Below are 18,662 nucleotides of genomic sequence, written 5' to 3'. Positions count from 1 at the left end.
ATAATTTTTTAAAGCACCTTAATATTCCACTACATTGAGATATTAGTTTTTTCCACTATTCTTTAACTTATGAATTATTCCTGTTTCTGTAGATCTAGCACAGCTTTCTTCTGAGTTCCACTTCCAAGCTGCCCGCTTGACATTTCTTCCCCAAATGTCCTCCCACTTCCTCAGACTCATCTTCCAAATGGAACTCATCAGATTTTCCTCAATCTGTCTCTCCTGCCATTGACACCATGATCCTTCAGTGTCTTTCTCTGTTCAACTTTGCCTTCACACAAGAAAGGAAGAATAAAAGGAATGCTGATTCTCTGCAACAGTTGCAGAAATGATTAATGAAGAAAGAACTGGAGATGTTATGAGGTTTCCAGTCTTTTTTCTTCCTTCTTTAAAGGCTCACCTTCTTCCCCATTTGCCACTATATCCAATTCATTGTCAAGTCTCTTCAGTTCTCCAAGCATTTCTTGCATTCTTCCTTACATCTCCACTTATCCTATCACTATTCTGATTTGTTAAGCTTTTGTCTGGATTATTATAGCCTCTTAACTGGTTTCTTGCCTCCAGACTCACCCCATCTCGATCTATCCATGTGGCTGCCAAAGGCATCTTTATAATGCACAGGGCTATCAACTCGGCTCTTTGATTATAGAAACCCTCATGGCTTTCCATTACCTCTAGGGTAAAATAGAAACTTCCTCGACCTGCTATCTAAGGTCCTCCATGGGTCTGGTTCCAACCTACTTTTCCATTCTTCTTTCTTAATTCTTTTCTTAGATGCTCTGGCCAAACTGGACTATTCAATGACCTCTTGTGCACATTTGCTTCTATGTATTTTAACAGATCAGTCTATTAATTAGATTTCAATCTGTTAATCCCTAATTTTAAAATCTTTTCTGATTCTGGCTAAAAGTGGTCACTCTTGTCTCAAATTCTGGATTACTTTGGAGCTCTCCTTTTTCCCTATAGTATTCTGCTTTGTATCATATACCAGTTTGCATGTGATATTCCCCAATGTGGGATTATGTATTCCTCCAGAACAGGATCTTTGTGTATTACCTGTTAATATTCCCATCATTTGAAACTTAAAAAAAAAAAAATCAAGAATTTATTTTCTCTTCTTCCCCAGAGTAGGAAAAAAAAAATACAAAACTCTTATAACATATAAGCATAGTCAAGTAAAACAAATTTGCACATTGACTATCCAAAATGTGTATCTCATTTTGTCTTAGTCCATCATGAGTGAGTGATTTCACTATGAGTCCTTTGGAATCAAAAGTTCTTAAAGCTTTCATATGTATTTGTTTTGATGATGTTGATGCTATTGTGCAAATTGTTCTCCTGGTTCTGCTTACTTCACTCCACATCAGTTCATATAAATCTTTCCAAGCTCCTCGAAAACTCTCTTCATTTGTTACTGTACAATAGTACAATAGTAATATGTTACATTCATATTCCATGATTTGTTTAGCCATTGCCCAAATATCAGGCCTCCCCTTAGTTTCCAGATCTTGCCACTATATGAAGAACTGCTAAAAATATTTAGTACATACATATAGATCTTTTTCCTTTTTTTTTTTTTTTTTGTTTACTTTGGTTATTGGGAGGTGTCTGGGTCAAAGGGCATATAGAATTTTGTAGTTTTGGAGACATAATTCCAAAAGTACTTCCCTTTTTTTAAAAGTTAGTTTTTAAATTCTTCTCTCCTTCCCCTCCAAATGGAAACAAAAGAAAAACAAAACCCTTATTACAAACATGAGTAACCAAACAAGACCTATTTCTGCATTGCTCATATCCAAAGGGAAATTTCATTTGTATACACTTACATATACTATATTCACACACACACGCACGCGCACACGCATACACCTACCTGTCTCCTCTCACACTTTAGGTCTTTTATTTGCCTATTAGGAAAGGAGTAACATGTTTCATCATGAATTGTGTGGAATTGTTTGGTCATTACACTGATCAGAGTTCTTAAGACTTTCAAAAAGATTTGTCTTTATCATATTGTCATCATTATATAAATTGTTCTATTTCTGTTCACTGTATCAGTTCATACACAATTTTACCAGGCTTCCCTGAAAGTATTTCCTTCATTCTTACAGCACAATAGTATTCCATTTCATTTATATACCATAATTTGTTTCTCCATTCATTAGTTGATGAACATACATTCAATTTCTGTTTCTTCAGTAAAATAAAAAAAAGAATTATATGAAATATTTACAATTATGTGTATATATATATATGTTTTTTATAGATCCCTAGTTTTGCTTAGGACTACTCTGTCTCTTAACCTACTCACTTTTATTGCTGCATCTTCCTCCCTTGTCTCTCCTGTTTCCTATTGAGTGAAATATACTGTGTGTTTGTTGTGTGTATTCTTCCCTTGACCAATTTAGATAAGAGTGAAGATTAGTTTATCCCCACCCTCTAGAAGAACTTTCCCTAACTTTCCTTTCCCTCTTTCTCACTCCACTGTGTATTCTTCTGTTCTTTTAAGATCATCAAGAAATAACAGAGCTACTCCCAATCCTTCTTCCTAATCAGATTCTCTTTGTGATCATCTTCCTGAGTTAGGGAAGGAGTTAATTTTTGTTTAGTCCCTTATGATTGTCCATTAATATTTTAACTTTTTATGTTTCTTTTAATTCCTGTTTTTGCTTTTTAAAGCTTTTATACCACAATCAGGCTGATTCAAAATCTATTTTCCTCCTTTGATTATACTGAGTTTTAGTGGTAAGTTGTTCTTGGCTTTAAGCCTATACACACATACACTTATACACATATATATATATATATATATATATATATACATATATTTTGAGACCTCTTATGGAAGATGATCAATGAATCCTCTTAGTTTCCATTTTATGGTGCTAAGGCAGTTTTCTTTCAAGACTTATTGATCAAGACCTAAGATCCTATTGAAATAGGATGTCTAGTAGGTGCTTTTTTTGATCATGATATCTTAAATTTTTTTTCTTGTCGATCTTTTCTAGCTCAGTTGTTTTTGCAATGAGATTACTTTTTTTTTTCTTTTCAGTCTTTTGATTTTGTTTTATTATTTCTGGTTGCCTTATAGAGTCATTGGATTCTATTTGGTCCATTTTAATTTTCAAGGATTTTGTTGCTCAGACAAGATTTTTATACCTCTTAGACCGATTCCCTTTTCAATTTTTTTCCCCACAGTTCTCATTTCTTTTCCAAATTTTTCCTTTAAGGTTCTCATTTCATTTTTTAAAAATAATTTTGAAAATTTTTTAAAATTTCTTTGGAAGTGCTAATTGAATTTGTGCCCAAATTGTCTTTTTCTTTGAAGCTTTGCTTATAGATTCTTAGGAGAAATCCTTTTTTTTCTGGAATGGCTGTGTCACCATAATAGCTTTTCATGGTTAGATTTCTTTTTTTGTTGATGTGTTTACTCATTCTTCCAGCCACTTCCCTTCCAATTTGATGTTAAGGGAACTTTATCCACTACTGGATAAAGTAAGCTTTCAATATTTCCATGGCTGATCACTGGCTCATCCTAGTCCAAGTTCTGCAAATTAAGTCTGAGCAACAATGGACTGAGGCTGGACTCAGCCCCTATCAGTCAAGAGGAAGCTCTGCTGGTTCAGAGTGACAGAACTACAGACTACACTTTGGTCTGGGCTTTCTACCCTGGTTGTTCTGCAAGCTTCAGGCTGGTATGGATGCTGGAATTGAGACCTTCCTTTGTTTCTGGGATCTGAACCACCCAGGTGCTACTTATAAATTTGTCTGGCACACGGTCTAGGGCCTTCCACTACTGCTTGCTTGCTCCAGAACACTCTCCCTAGGTCCAGATAACTCCTCAGTCTGACCTGGATCTACAATCTGGAATTGGGTAGTAACAGAGCTTCCAAGTTGGCACCTGTTCCCAAACCCTGCAGTACCAGGTGCATGTCTTCTCCCTGTCCTGCAGTGCTCCACATGACATCATCCTGATCATATCTCTTCCTCAATGTCCATAGACCTTTTTTGTCTTTGCATCCTGACCTAGACTGGAAAAATTATTCACTGTGATTTTTTTTTTTCCCCTTGGATTTTACTATCACATTTGCTCAGTTGCTTTTTCTAAATCTTTTTGGAAGAGATGGAGCAGAAAGCTTGCTGTACTTCTTCCTGCAATTCTGATGTTCTTGGCTCCACCCTCCCCAATTGATTTCCTGAATGTGATGTACCAATTCACAGCTCTACTAATAGGATATCTATGGGCCTGTTTTCCCACAGCTCCTCTAATGTTGGTGTTTTTACTTTTTTTTTTGGTCAGCTTTGTCAATCTGAGTTGCTTTAATTTGTATTTCTTTAATTATTAGTGATTTGGAGCATTCTTTTCACATGGCTATAAAGAGCTTAGGTTCTTCCCTTGAGGACTACTTACTTATTCAGATCCTTTTATCTTTTATTAATTGAAAAATAACTTTTATTCATATAAATTTAAATCAGTGGCTTATGTCTTGGAAATAAGACCTTTTTCAAAGAAACTTGCTGCAAAATTTTTCTTCCAGTTAGCTGTTTTCTTTTCATCTAAGCTATGTTGGATTTGTTTAAAAAAAAAAAAAAACCAACTTGATTTCATGTACTTAAAATTGTCAGTTTTATCTTCTGTCACCCTTTCTGTTCCCTTACCTGGTAACAAACTCTTCCCCTATCCATAGATCTGAAAAGTAATATCTCTCTTATCCCTCTAATTTGTTTATAATGGGACCTTTTATCTGGACCAGTCATCTATTTGGAATTTATCTTGGTTTTAGGGCGTGAGATATTAATCTAAACCCAATTTCTTCCGATCTGCTTTTCAGTTTTTGTTGTTTATTGGGGTTTCTTTTAAAATATCTATTTGGTGGTTCTTTTAAAATATATATTTTTTTATCATTCCTTTTTTTGGCTCTTTTAAAATATATATTTGTTTTTATCATTTTTTAATGTTGAGTTCTTTTAAAATACATATTTGTTTTTATCATTTTTAATGTTCTTTTAAAATATATGTTTTTATCATTCTTCTTTTTTTTAATGTTGAGTTCTGAATTCTCTCCCCCTACTCATTGAGCAGGCAAGCAGTATGATAGCAATTATCCATGTGAAATCCTGAAAATGTTATCCAGTTTCCCCAACAATTTTTGTCAGATAGTAAGCTCTCATCTCAGTAGCAGGGGTCTTTGAGTTTATTGAGCTCTAAGCTACTATTCTTGCTTACTTCTTTGTGTTGCCTCACCCAGCACTTATTAATAAATGATGAATTAATTATTGAAAGAAGCAGCTAATCAGTAGAAGGAGAAAGTGTCAGGTAAGGGATAGAAAGTTGTTTCTTTCCATGGATCTCATCCAACTTTTCCTCCCCAAGCACTGCTGTAGAAAGGACGGGGGCTGCTAAGGCGGAGGCAGAATCCCGGGCAGAGGCTGCCCGGATTGAGGGAGAAGGAGCCGTGCTTCAGGCCAAATTGAAAGCGGAGGCCTTAGCCATAGAAACGGTAAGTGGGAAGCACCTTTAAAAAGTGTCCTAAAGAAAAGGTTCCCCAGTTTGAGCCAAAGCAGAAGAGAAGGGAACCTGAAAGGAGGAGGAGGAAACGCAGCATCTTTCACACTGTATCCTTCAAATTTTCCGTGCCTTGGTCCCTGCTTGGTGCAGAATGGCTCTCCCTCCTTATCTTTCAGGGCTCCACAAAATTGGTATCTTCTGCATAAAACCCTTCTGGACATTCCCCCTCCCCCCACTCCACTTGGAGACCAGTCTTCTGTTCTGTATTCCTGGGGCAGATGTATTTGCACTGGACCATTTCGCACTGCTTCGCATGTTCTTATGCATCCCAAGGCCTGGGCAGTGCCAGCCCCAAGGTCCCCTGGGGGTCCCCTGGGTGATCCCTCAGAGCCTGAGCTGAGTGCTTTCCTTCTTTCAGGAAGCAGAGTTACTTCGGGTACAGAAAGCCAGGGAACAGGAGCTCGCCTATACCAAGGCCCAGATGGAGCTGGAACTTCACAAAGCAGAGAAACTGGCTGCAGTGGAGGTTAAAAAGTTCAAGGAGATGACAGAGGCTCTCGGGTCCAACACTATCCGGGACCTGGCACTGGCTGGGCCCGAGCTGCAGGTAAGCCAGCCAGGAGAAATGAGGGAGGAGACTGCCCCAGTTCAGGTAGCAAAAAGGGAGACCCTGTTCTTCCTGAGGGCTAGAGGCTGTGTGTCTTTGGGTGGGAAGGGGAAAAATTGAGCTGACTGGAAGGGTTGACTTCAGACTACTACTAGAGAAAGGCCCAAGGTCCCTTTTCAGTTTCAATGTTACCTGTTATGTAATAGAAAATCAGAACACCTTTATACAAAGTCCCTGCTATGTGACACTAGGCTAGTTAATTAACTTAGCCCCAGAAACTGTTTCTGAAGGGAGGTAGTGAGATAAACAGTTTGAAAAACTTTTTTAAAAAATCTATATAAAGGAATTATTTTCCAAGGTTCCTTCTAGTTCTTAATATTTTATCATCCTGTAATTTTTGTTTCCTTCTCATCACAGGTGAAACTGCTCCAAGGTCTTGGTCTGAAATCAACCCTTATTACAGATGGCTCCACTCCCATCAATCTCTTCAGCACAGCCACTGGGCTTCTGGGGCTTGGGGCACCTGGGCATCCTACTGAGCTAAAAAAGAAGGACACTGAGATGTAGGGACTTCTCCCCCAGCTCCATTGGAAAATTATACCATTGTCCTCCCTGGGAACTTTCTGTGCCTTAGTTTCTGCCCCAAGGGCTTTCTCTGCCTTAGTTTTTCAATGAAAATAAAATAAACCCCTTTTTTCAGTTATGTTTCTCTGCTTTCATTCAGTGCCTCATTCCTGGGGATTGGGAGTAAAGGGGACCAGAGAGGGGAGGACAAGATGTCTGTGATTCAGGAAAGGACCATAGGAATCCCTCATGTTTTCTCCTTTAATCATCTGGTTAAAGGTAGATCTAGTTTGCTTTTCTCCATCTGTGGTGTCAAAGAAGCAACAAAACAGCAATAAGCACTAGAATCGGTATTGAACTGGTTTCCTTCTGTATAAAAGAGAATTGACCCAGGTAAGCATGGACCAAAAAGCCTGGCTCCTTTTCCTAATATATTGGGTTTCCCCTATTCACCTAAGGCAGAGTGAAAGCTACAAAGGATGGCTCTATATACAGTACTCAAAAGGCCACCAATTGAAAGCAGAAGACTACCTAATTTGAGTATTTCCCTTTCTCCCCCCAGTATGCTTTGATTTTGCATTTCTAAAAAATTACTGAGGTCTGGTGCTAGGTGGATACTGGATATAGCCCTGAGGGAGGGGCCCTGCCTTTTTTTTTTTTTTCCTTTTTGCCAAAGAACCAGAATATGAGCTAAGAGCCTGGAAGAGATTATGTCTATTCCTCTATATTCTTTGTACAATTAATAAGCTTTGCAAACTTAAATCCCACAATTCTTTTCTCACTTGTTTAAAGTGGCTATTTTTAGTAGTGAGTAGGACTTTATATTTCTAATGCATAGGAAAAGGCTTCACAGGTCAAAACAACAGTGCTAAACCAGCCTTTCTGGTATAGTTTTTATTTTCTTCAAATTGAAGGCCTCCCCCAATTGCTTTTTATTGATGTAATTTGTGTTTTTTAAATTTAAATTTAAAATCTATCCTTCTCTAGAGAAACATTGGCTTAGGGGGTAAAACATGAAAGGCTAGTCTGGATGGATTATGATTTTAATCCTAACCAATCCTCTAAAATTTTATGATTCTGGATCTCTTTGTGATCCCCAAGGCTCCTAGCTCTGATGGTGAAAAGAGCACTATGTCACACATGCTTCTGATTGCCTTCTGGGTTGTCAGGTTGGCCCTGACTTGCTTGGGCCTCTAGCCAAAAGCAGTCCTTACTCGACTGTTACATAGGATAGAAACAATACCGTCTACTCTGGCCAGATTCTTTGAGTCATTTACCTGTTACTAGGTCTCAGAATCTTCTCTACAGCCTGGCACACAGGTGGCACTTCTTTATAAATCTTTTGGTTCTTTAAGACAATCCATTGCATTTCCTTTTGCTCTGATCAGAAGCCACTGGTTCATCTTCCTTGAAGAATTCTCCATTAGAAACCTCCCCATCTCTCCCCCATTTTCACAGCATTTTTCTCCCAGCTGGTGAGACAATCATAGCTTTAGCCCACTTGTCTGGATTTTAAGCCCAACTTTTGGTAGGAAGGAGGCTAGCATGATTTAAGAAAGGAGCTGGCAGGGCTGGACATCTAGCTCAAAGCTCTCATTTGACCGGTGGACAAACAGGCTCAGGGAAGCTGAAGGTCAGACATGTAATAGGTGGCAGAGGAAATTCAAAAAACTGATTTAGAGCTGGAATGGACTATGGAGGCCATGTAGTCCAGCCCTTCGGAAAAGTAAAATGATTCTTCCCAAAAGTAATGAGGCGAGATTTGAACCAACATTTTTCCCCTTGTATGTACACAAGTTATTTCACATCTACCCCCAAAACTCCCAACTTTGCATTTTCTCTTTCTCTGGCTGCAGCTAATTTAGTACAAGACTCTTATATCCAACTATGACCTTAAATCTTACCCTGTTATATGTTATGGGGATGAGGAATAATTTGGACCATTACTCTTTCAATCAGTAGTAATCATTTGGAGAGTATCCTATCAAAGTTCTATTATGAGGGCAGCTAGGTGGCACGATAGATGGGGCAGCAGCCCTTTAGTCAGGAGGATCCGAGTTCAAATTTGACCTCAGACACTTAACATTTCCTAGTTGTGTGACCCTAACTTCTCAGCTAAAAAAAAAAAAAAAAAAAAAAAAGTTTTATAAGGCCCCAGAGCTGTGAGTTAAAGATTCTTAAGTTCACTTGCTTAACTACAGGAAGTTCACTAAAGGTTCTTCTCCACTCTTGTTTTGCCTTGAGGTGGTGATGAAGCCCACCATGGTGGAGGGGACTCAACTGCATAAAAGTCCCCTAAAATACTTATACTTCAGACCAATTTTTTGTCCAACAGGAACAAGTGACCATCTTATGACACAGGTTACTGACTGTGATAGCTTCTTTCCTCCTGCTCAGCCTAAGGAGAAGCCTGTCCATCTTGGGTGAAGAGATTCCTTGTTTCACCCAACTTGTGACCCCCTGACATATTTTGCATCTAGTATAGCTGTTCTCGAATGTCTGGACACCTAGCCCCATAAAACTAGGAGCCTGGAAGAAGGCGTCTCAGAGTAAGAGGAAAATCTGAAAGTCTACTTCACTAGGACTCTTTTCAAAAAAGGTCATTGCCTCAGAGCTCTACCTCAGTCTTACTGTAGGTAGGACCATTTTAATCTCCTCACAGACCTGCAGTCAATATGGTTCCACAGCTGCAAACACTCAAGCCAATTGCACACCCTGCCTGGCCCCACCCTACCCCACCCTTCCTGCCTCCCTTCACCTAAGAAGTATAATTACTGACATTTTCCTGATGGGGTGATGGGGAAATAATCAGGGATAAGTAACTCACCCATGGGCACACTTCTCCTCACCTTCCCCCAAGGAGTTCAAAGTCCCATGGGAAAGATAAGGCCAAAAGATGGATAGTGAACAAAAGAGGATTATTAAAAGTACCTAGAAACATGGGCAATAATTGCTAGAGTGAAAGAGGATCCCAGGGGATTGGGAGGAAATCTATTAGAAGTTTCTAATTTCTATTAGAAATTAGAAGTCTATCTAACAGACTTCACAGAGTAGATGGGTCTTAGGTCTTCTGCTAGCAGAAGGGAGAGAGCCTTTTACGGGGGGGAGGTGATACAGGCCATTTCACTGCTTCAGTGAAAGGAAGTTCCAGAGGAAGAGGTAGTGCTCATCCTATCCCCACCATAAGCAAAGTCCAGGGAGTGAAGACAGGAACCTGGGCTCTGATTGTGAAGTTTCCTCCTTTATCATCAAGGCCTTAGGGCCAGATTACACATCATGAGACACAGTACAACAGGGAAGGATCCAGACAGCCTCCTTCCCTCCTGGGTAAAGTTCCCAGGGCAAAGACTCCTCCAATCCCGGACCGTCCAGGCCAGGAGGGGAGTTTGGCTCCTAGTGGAGAGCCAGCCCCCACGCCATCTTCCTCAAATAGCAGCACCATGCCAGCTTGCATGGGTCCCAGAGTCTCCTGGGGCTGCCACCAACAGCCCTCTGGCCTGGCTCCGTGCTAGGACACCCCTGTCTCTCCCAAGGAGCACGGCCACCCCCAGGTCATAGAGCCGAGGGCCTCACCTTCGTGGCTGGGACTTCCACCATTGTCCCCAGGAAGAGAGCCCTCATCTGATGTCTAGCTGCTACCCTCATCTCGGGAAGTGGTACCACATGGGAGTGGGGACAAAGAACAGTGACATCCTTTAAGAAGTTCTGACAGCACTGGGGGGCGTGGGGGGAGGTGACAGCACTGTGGAGGACTCGCCTTGTGCTACATAAAAGGCTGACCTCATGGGGGGAGGGCATAACAGCACCGTGGGGGCAGGGGGCAGGGCAGCGAGAGGAACGGGGCTGGAAGTTTGCTGGAAGCAGAGAAGACATCAGGGTTATTCCTTCTTGGCACGGTCAGCAGCATCCAGGGCAGCCATGTTGCGTGCAGCAGTGACCAAGTGGATGACACTGATGAGGGACTTGAGAAAAGCAATAGGAGCGGAGATCCAGAGTCCCAGTCGGAACAGACCCACTGAACCCACTGCAAAAAGGGAGAAAACAAAGTCCAATACAGAGAGGGAAAAGAAACAAAGAAGAGGAGAAAATGAATGCAGGTGAATTCACTTAAGAAGCTCAGTATCAGTATCTAGTCAAATCAGTTATCCTTCCAATCTCCACCTGCCACCCCGACATGCCCAAACCTCCCTCTGGCTCCCACTCCCCACATCTTGTCCTCGGATCTGCCTCCTGGCCCCCGTGGGTCATACCTAATGGTCCCTCGGAGAAATAGAGCAAGTAAAGCAGACAGTAGAAAAATTCATTCCCAGCACACATGATGAATAGCACTGGCTGCAAGAAGAAGGTAAAACACATAGTTCTAATTTGAACAGTGGGCTCACAATTTCAGTGTCTGTCTCTCTCTTTCACACACACACACACACACACACACTTATATGCTCACTCATATTCATTCCAAAATCTGTTAAGACTTCAGAGAAAGGAAGTGGATACTTGGCAATGAGGCAAGCTATCTGGACACTCTAAGTGTAGTCTAGGGGTAAGACCTGTATTGGGACTCACCCGGGACGTATAGTAGAGTCGAAGGATGGGATTCCCTGTTAGGTCAATAGTTTTGTGGCTCTCACTGCCACGGACCACGGAGCTGGAAGGAAAGATATGAGAATATAAAGTATTACCTCTCCACTCAAATTCCTACCTTGCCCCACTCCCCCCACCCATATTTCTCTTGTTATCATCAGCCACTAACCCATGGATTCTCTCTTGCCTCTAAGAAGAAAGGCCCATTCCCCAGTATCTCTAGGACTTCCTCTTTCCACCCTCATTGAAAGGTGATCATTAGGACCCCTCTTGAAGTAACTCAGTCAATGATGGGCCAAACCCAAGGCTATAATTTCTCAGCCCAATGGGGTGGTGGTTGTAACCTGTGTAGGTGCAGCCAATGGCTGGCAACATCCAGACTCATGCTGAGCTGGAAGAGCAGGGTGGCCCAAGGGTAGAGCAGAGCTAGGTTTACCAGCAAACACATGGTGGAACATCGATCAGTCAGCATGTCCAGCATTGCCCCAAAGCGAGTTCCTAAATTAAAGTAGAAATAAGAGAGCCAGAAGTTTAGCTTGAAAATAGTGAGAGTGAATGGACCCCTGGCCAGAGTCAGCATGACCAACATTGCTCCAAACCCGCAGATATGCAGGAACTGAAAAATTAAGGATGTTCATTCTCTCCTGGGCCCAGAGAAGATTACGAGTCAGAAACTGCCAATCAACTGAAATACTGATCTAAGAGAAGAGGGTCAAGATTAAAAAGTGTAAGGGGTGGGTAGGGAATATTCCATCATGGGGAAGTTAAAACTAGATTTCAAGCTAGGTATGACCTTTGCAATGTATTCTGAGTCTCTATCATATGCAAACGAGCACATTGGATTAGAAATACTGTTCTTAGTCTAAATCCTTACAATTCTATGTCCCAAATATTCCCTGAACCCAATCCAAACTGTGAGGTAAAATCAGGATAAACCGAATCACACATCACAAAGCCAGATGTGGATAAAATCTCCCCAACCTAAATCAAATAATCCAAAACCCCGAAAAAGACACTGACCTACAGCTATCTACAAGCCTCCAGACTTCAGGAACAGCTCTCTCAATGGCTATTGACTAATCGATGAACTTGATGTAGTATGATTTTGTGGTCCCCTGATTTTAGGGGGAGCTTTTGTTCTAGCAATAAGTCAGTGATTCTAGATCTTCTGGCTTTGGAGTCTGTCTCAGGAAACTCCCCCGCCCAATCTGTCAGATTCTGACCACTCCTTAAGTCAGATAGCTTCTGGCCTCAGGATCATCCCCACAGATCAAACTCATGAGACAACAGTGAACAGACCACTCCTCAATGCCAGTAACAATCTAGCCAACCAAGAGCCAAACTTTGGAAACCACTTCTTCCTACCTAGGAGCCATAGAATTAGCACATCTACGATATAGACTGGACAAACGAGTCTCCCTGCTTCTGTTTTGCTGCAAATTTCTTTTGGGAATTCCAAGCCCGTTTTTGTAATGACATTTCAAGTCAATAAACTTTGCCCCTTGACCGCAAATGCTTTTGAGATACCTCGTGACACCAGTCTGTGACCCCAAACTTTGACAAATCCATAGAAGATTCCCCAGGGGAAAACGCTCCAAACCTCTCTTGTTCACTTAATTCTGGGTTTTGCAATCTAACAACCAGGGAGCTCTTCCCAACAGCTAATAATTAGCTCAGTCCTCCCTGCTTCAGTCCTTGGCACTAGCACTGGGGCCAAGCTATTCCTTCTGGTTCGGTCCCGGGGAGAGATGGTGGCATCCAAAAGCAGAGCCCTTCGAAGACCCAAGTCCTGAGTCCGGGGAGGGTGGTCGTGGAGGGGCGAAGTGGGGGCGGGGGGAGGCAGGGAAGCCGGGGAAGGGGGGCAGGGAGAGAGGCACGCTAGGCATTCGGTCACCTTGGTTCAGGGCCCTGGCTGCATGTCCGTCGAAGGCGTCCAAGAGCCCACTAAGCAAGTAGAAGGAGGAGGCAGTGAACGGGCAGCTGGGCATGAAGTAGAAGGAAACGAGGGCGAAGACGATCCGAGCATAGCCTGAGGACGAGGGGAGAGAGGCTTCAGAGCACTAGAACAGGGGTGAATAAATGGGGCCGGGAGAAGGCTCATGGACAGAGGAGCCCCACCAACCCCCACAAAGACACGGGACGGGGAAATGAGGATCGGAGATGGGAAGCCACTAGCCCAAGGTCACGCAAGTGCGGGGCAGAGCAGGTGCGACAACCCAAACCGTGGGGATCCTCCCTGGGAACCCGGCCGGGGCTCGTGGTCAGGGTCCGACAGACTCACCGATGAGATTGGGCACGAACAGAAAGATGTTTTCTTCCGGCATCTCGGCGGGGTGGAGATGGACGGCCTCTAGAAACGGGGATGGGGAGCGATCCCCGGACGCTCCCGTGTCAGGCACCCACCTAGCCAGCTAAGCAAGCCCCGGGCTAGGGCTACCGAGTCCCCGGTTGCCGCTCCGCCCCTTTCCTCTGCCCCCAGAGACACCCCGGTGCCGCCCTTGTGCAGCCGCTTCTTTCTCCCCGGCGCATCAGCAGCTCCGGGGTCGCAGTGGACCCCGCGGCCTCCGCCCCGGGCGGGACCCAGATGTGCAAGTCCCCCCTGCCGTCCCAGGCATCAGCCGGTCCAGTTGTGCGGTTTCCGGCGCCCAGCCGGCCTTCCTCCTGCAGGGATGCAAGTCCCCTTAGGCCGCTCGCTCGGGGCCCAGGGATGGATTCAAAGTCCTTCCTCTCCACTTTTCTTCCAGTCGTCACAGCACCAGCTGTGCGAGGGAGAGGCCCCCTGAATCCCAGAAATCTGCTCTTCCGCCCGTGCTGACGCAAAATTGGAGGCCAAAAAGTGGCTCCGATCCCTTTAAGAACGGCCCTCTTCCTTTTCCTTTCCTTTCCTCCTCTGCTCTCCGACGGCTTGAACCAAGTTCAGAGCGGGGAGGGGAGGGGAGCTCAGAGCGCGCACAGAGACTAGGAACGAATTGTAAATTCAGAACGGAAAAAGGTACCGAAGAGAAGTTAGATAAGAATACTAATAACTAGTTTTAATTTTTGTGAGGATTTTTTTTCTTTAAAAGGAACGAGAGACTTATTTCACGTAACCTACACTTCAAGAACCCACCGGATGAAGCATTTGGCTCAGTCTTAAATCATCCCTTTCCTCCAACTCTGACTCATCCTCTTTTGAGCTCAGCTACTCTAGGACGTCAAGGTGGCAGCTAGAGCGTCAGGAAGAAGCTTTAGACTAGAAGGAGCTGACTCTAGAGATCGCCCCCTGGCCCTGGGAGGATACTACTCTTTCAATATTAAAGCCTATTAGTAGGATAAATAATTCTCCCCGCCCTGCAAGCTGAGTAATTCTACTGCAGATGATGCTTGAGCGGAGAAGAAAGGGATGCCGGGGAAAAAAAGAAGGAAAAAAAAAAAAGATGACTTCGGATTTGACTTCTAGAATTCAAAGGGGTTGTCTCCTAGCAACGCGCCGCCGAGCTCCCTCCGCCTGCGTGGTTCCCGGGGCAACCTCCCCGTGCCACTCTTCCCCTCCCCCTTCCATCCTCCCTTCCCTCTGCGACCGGTAACCATAGCAACAGCAACGGCGGGACTACTAGAAAGACCTCCCCGTCTCTCCCCTCCCGGGCCATAGGCAATTTCTATCCAACATCAGGTCCGAAAAATGGGAAACTGAACCTTTGGGTTTGGGAAAGGACCCTGAGGACTAGGGGGTGGAGGAGGAGGGAATCAACTGAAGGGACCAAATTGAGGAAAGGGAGGGGGACAGACTGGTGTGAGGGAAAGTGGAGAAATGACTAATGATGGGCTGGGTGCCCTAAAGTTTGTGTGTTAATCTGCTGGAGAAAGGAAACCAGCAGGTGGTTTTTCCGTACGACTGAAAATAACATCATGGGATAGTTTCAGGCCATCCTTGGCCCATACCCTCTAAAGGAAAAAAAAAGTGGGGTAACTTTCCAACTTAATAGCCCACCTCTCTCTACCTGTTCCCAGGGGATGGCGTCCAGTCCTTCAGGGCCTCAGGAGAAAAAGGGCACTCTAAATTCACATAATTCCCCTACACCAGCGGTGAGTGCAGTGGGAGGATTGCAGGGAAAGGGGCACTTTTCTCCCCCAAAATTGACCATCTGACCCTGGTCCCCTCAACTCTCATCCTTCCTGCAAGGTGTTAACCAGATCTGAGGAGTATTTGGTCCGTATCAGCACAGAACTTACCAACGAGGCCCTGATGGGAGCCCAATATCCAATAGGGCCTGACCTGCCCAAGGAATTGAAAAAACTGGACCAGGGAACTCAGATGTCCCGACACGGTGATCCCTGCTCTAATACAGTGCCCTGAACTCCAGCCCCAAAGTCTACTCCCTAGGAACCCGTTTTGAACCCTGGCAGGCCCCCCCTTTAGGTGCCATTCCCATCTAACGTCATACAACCTTACAAGCATCTGTGTTTCATTTCCGTATTCTTGATCTTAACTACCCACTCCCTGTGACTAGTTATTCCAACCCCTTTTTCCCTTTTTGGTCACAGAGAGAGGCACTCTTTCTAACTAGGGCCTATGTTTTCAGTGCCGCCAACCACTCGGACCAAGGGCACAGATACTCGGTGAGAATCCCTGAGGAGAAAGATCACACCTTAGGGCAATGGGGAATTGAAGAAAGAGAAACAATAATATTGTTATATGGGGCTTTTACAATTTGTTTTATTCATTACAACCTTGTAGGGCTGTGAAGTGCAAATATTATTTTCCCCATTTTACAGATAATAATAAAAAAAAAGCTAAGTAACTTGTGAGTACAAGTGTTATCTTCCTCACTTAGAAATAACAAAAAAAAAAAAAACTAAGTAACTTGCTCACAAGTTTAGAAAGTGTCAGAACCAAGTGTTGAACCCAAGTCTTCATATTTCAAATCCAGTAGTTTTCTATATTTTACAGGGGCGAAGGGGAAGTAGGAAATGAGAATTCACTTTTGGGAGGAGATGTTATGGAGAACTTTAGATGGGAAGGAACTTTGAAGAGGGAGTATCTGGGCTGCACTCCACCATGGAATTCATTTTTACTATGGAATTCATTTTCTTCCTATCCACATCCTTTCTTCTTCTTTGTAGTTCTGACAGAAACAGGACCAGAAACAAGACTCATCTCCTGCCATCCAGAGAGATGGTATGTGATAAGATTTTCTTCCAACCCGATGGGCCCTATTGAGAGCTAGGGATTGTAGAAAGGAATGTGACAGAGAGAAGATTCTTATGCTTTCTCACTTGAGGGAGGAAACTACAGGAATTCCCTTATCTCAGAATAAGAAAGATTATATTCCAAATCCCAGAAACAAACCAAGCCCTTCTTCTTCCTTGTAATGCTTCAGGTTGAAGATTTTAAAGATGAGAAAGTTAAATTGCTGAAGTCGAAAGAGAAAGACCTATCCCAACATAAGCAGGTGAGAGAGAAAGAACCAGTTCCCTTATTCTATTCCTGACTAGCACCTGGGAATAGAGTTTTGCATTAATCTCTGTCCCTTCCTAGGTAGAGACTGTACGACAAGAGGACACTCTGGGTGGAAGCATGTATTTGATTCCCCGATGGAATACTCGGAGGTCGACTACAATCCCAGAAGGCCTCTCTTCCTATCCCTTGAGGAAAGAACAAGGAAGTATCAAGGTATTTTTGAACGGTGGCTGCAACATTTTAAGGTAGAGTCAAAGGTACAATGACAAGATGGAATTCACCCAAAGAAAGGTAATTATTAGCATGAGGATGAGCCTGGAAATCATTCTTATATGTAGCTTTTGAAGGAACTAAGTCTACCTAGCTTGGAAGAGAGAAGACTTGGGAAAGATGTGAAACCTGACTTCATAGATTTGAAGTGTTATCGTGTGGAAGAGGCAATAGCTGTAATCTGTATTTACTCCAGAGAGAAGAACTAGACTCAATGGAAGGAAGTGACAGGGAAGGAGATTTCCATTTAGGAAAGATATTCCATCAGAACTGCTCACCAGCTGCCTCAAAAAGCTCTGGGTTACTAGAAGTGTTGAAGCAAAGACTTGATGACCATCTCTCTAAGAGGTTGTAGGTGAGATTTCTCCGTGGTTGGATGTTAACCCAGATGACCTGTAAGACCCTCTACCAGTAAGATTCTGTAGGGATGCTTTGGAGGTTGGGGCAGGTTTGTGGGGACCAAGGGACAGCAGGTCACAAAAATATTAAGAGGGACAGAATACTTCCCTCAGAAGCTTTAGAAGCAGATGTTCTCCTTCAACTCCTGACCCAAGAAAGGACCATTTAGGAAAGGGAGGAGGAGTTCACATCTCTCCTCTCCTCCTTTTCTTCCCTCAGAATGTGGCTTGAGATCCCACTCTTCAAAATTCATCTGAAAAAATCCTAGGGGTGGACTCCTGGCTATGAGTGTCATCATCCGCAAGACCCAAAGACTCTCCCAAAGACATTCTTCTTCACTCCCTACAGCCCGGCCATGACACCATCAGGAGCCAGAGACTAATAAAGAGACGGGGACCCCCGCCTTCCCCTCCCCCAATTCAGGCAATGCTGTGGTCTGACCTTATCTGAGTAGGGTAATGAGTGGGATACACTACCACTGGTACAAGGGAGAGAGGGGAATAGTGGATTAGCTATCTTTTAAGGAGTTCTTCACGTATATATGATCTACAAGGTAGGTTGTCTAGGACATGACTTTATTATTGAATTTCCACTACCACTTCCACTTGCTGGAAAAAAAAGGCAAATTCTATTTTTATAGTAGCATTCACTAAAACTCAGCATCACCATTAAAAAAAAAAAAACCCAAACCCAAAACTTGATGAAAAAAGGTAAATTCTATTTTTATAGTAGCATTCACTGAAGCTCAGCATCACCATTAAAAAAGGCAAAAAAACAAACAAACAAAAAAACAAACAAACAAACAAACAAACAAAAAAAACCAATCAATTCTTAAGCACTAGCATCCTATGATTTCATCCCTAGGAAGAATGTCACTAGCATCCTATGATTTCAGACCTAGGAAGAATGTAAAGTGCTTTCTATCCAGTATCTAGTTCTATACAGTATTGCAGATTATCTGCTAGGGGTTTATAATCTAGTATCATTGATAATTGACTATTTTGAATTATCTATTATTTTGTATTCTCTCCCAGAATCTCCTTCATTTACTAACATAGTCAACTGAGGGCTGGACATAGAGCACTGAGCTCTGAGGATAAGAGGAGTTCCTGGCTCTCCTCAAAAGTCGTTATGGTGGAATGGATTTGGGGAATTGGGGGACCTTGTTTCTCTGCTCTTGTTAGTGGCCTTGTAGAAATCACTTTTCCCTTTCTAGGCCTCTTTTTTTTTTCCTCAGCTGTACAATATGTGGTGAAATTGGAAGATCTGGAAATTCCCTTTTCATTCTCTTAGCT

The 18,662-nt window shown here is 43.1% G+C and overlaps 3 protein-coding genes across 6 annotated transcripts in view; 2 read left to right on the top strand and 1 right to left on the bottom strand.

Moving 5' to 3' along the window:
• The window catches only part of MVP (major vault protein), a 32,622-nt gene extending 25,806 nt beyond the window's left edge, over positions 1-6,816 (top strand). For both annotated transcript variants that reach the window (XM_051989269.1, XM_051989278.1), the window contains exons 13-15: positions 5,372-5,498; positions 5,925-6,113; positions 6,531-6,816. In XM_051989269.1, coding sequence (XP_051845229.1) covers positions 5,372-5,498; positions 5,925-6,113; positions 6,531-6,680 — 466 coding nt within the window. In that variant the 3' untranslated portion in view covers positions 6,681-6,816. The remainder of the gene's footprint in view (positions 1-5,371; positions 5,499-5,924; positions 6,114-6,530) is intronic.
• A 3,081-nt stretch (positions 6,817-9,897) lies between these two features.
• Positions 9,898-14,126, bottom strand: CDIPT (CDP-diacylglycerol--inositol 3-phosphatidyltransferase). Its single transcript, XM_051989421.1, has 6 exons — positions 13,540-14,126; positions 13,153-13,287; positions 11,603-11,756; positions 11,241-11,322; positions 10,928-11,009; positions 9,898-10,701 (listed from the first exon to the last, which is right to left on the bottom strand). The coding sequence occupies exons 1-6, from the start codon at positions 13,580-13,582 to the stop codon at positions 10,556-10,558; spliced, it is 642 nt and encodes a 213-aa protein (XP_051845381.1). The 5' UTR covers positions 13,583-14,126; the 3' UTR covers positions 9,898-10,555.
• A 500-nt stretch (positions 14,127-14,626) lies between these two features.
• Positions 14,627-17,794, top strand: LOC127556323 (uncharacterized). Of its 3 annotated transcripts, none has more exons than XR_007952415.1 (9): positions 14,628-14,910; positions 15,249-15,323; positions 15,421-15,565; positions 15,783-15,857; positions 16,362-16,416; positions 16,619-16,690; positions 16,777-16,911; positions 17,165-17,323; positions 17,587-17,794. XR_007952415.1 is itself a non-coding variant. In XM_051989402.1 (9 exons), exons 2-8 carry the CDS (start codon positions 15,252-15,254, stop codon positions 17,321-17,323), a joined length of 675 nt encoding a protein of 224 aa, XP_051845362.1. In that variant the 5' UTR covers positions 14,630-14,910; positions 15,249-15,251; the 3' UTR covers positions 17,587-17,794. The 3 variants fall into 3 exon arrangements, 1 of the variants encoding a protein (XP_051845362.1); XM_051989402.1 differs by having other exon boundaries at positions 14,630-14,910; positions 15,821-15,857; XR_007952417.1 differs by lacking the exon at positions 15,421-15,565 and having other exon boundaries at positions 14,627-14,910.
• Positions 17,795-18,662: the final 868 nt, after the last annotated feature.

This window comes from Antechinus flavipes, chromosome 1 (genome assembly GCF_016432865.1).
Source record: "Antechinus flavipes isolate AdamAnt ecotype Samford, QLD, Australia chromosome 1, AdamAnt_v2, whole genome shotgun sequence".
NCBI classification, from domain to species: Eukaryota; Metazoa; Chordata; class Mammalia; order Dasyuromorphia; family Dasyuridae; genus Antechinus; species Antechinus flavipes.
Note: the sequence above shows the minus strand (reverse complement) of the source record. Positions and strands in the feature narration are given on the sequence as shown.

Excerpts from the sequence above, each read along its gene's own strand:
- CDIPT (XM_051989421.1), bottom strand. The coding sequence starts at position 13,582 with ATGCCGGAAGAAAACATCTTTCTGTTCGTGCCCAATCTCATCG. Across the intron at positions 13,288-13,539 it reads GTTCGTGCCCAATCTCATCG|GCTATGCTCGGATCGTCTTC; the intron begins GTGAGTCTGTCG and ends CCTCGTCCTCAG. Across the intron at positions 11,010-11,240 it reads GACTCTACTATACGTCCCGG|CCAGTGCTATTCATCATGTG; the intron begins GTGAGTCCCAAT and ends TTCTTCTTGCAG.
- LOC127556323 (XM_051989402.1), top strand. The coding sequence starts at position 15,252 with ATGGCGTCCAGTCCTTCAGGGCCTCAGGAGAAAAAGGGCACTCTAAAT. Across the intron at positions 15,858-16,361 it reads ACCAAGGGCACAGATACTCG|TTCTGACAGAAACAGGACCA; the intron begins GTGAGAATCCCT and ends TCTTCTTTGTAG. Across the intron at positions 16,417-16,618 it reads TCCTGCCATCCAGAGAGATG|GTTGAAGATTTTAAAGATGA; the intron begins GTATGTGATAAG and ends GTAATGCTTCAG.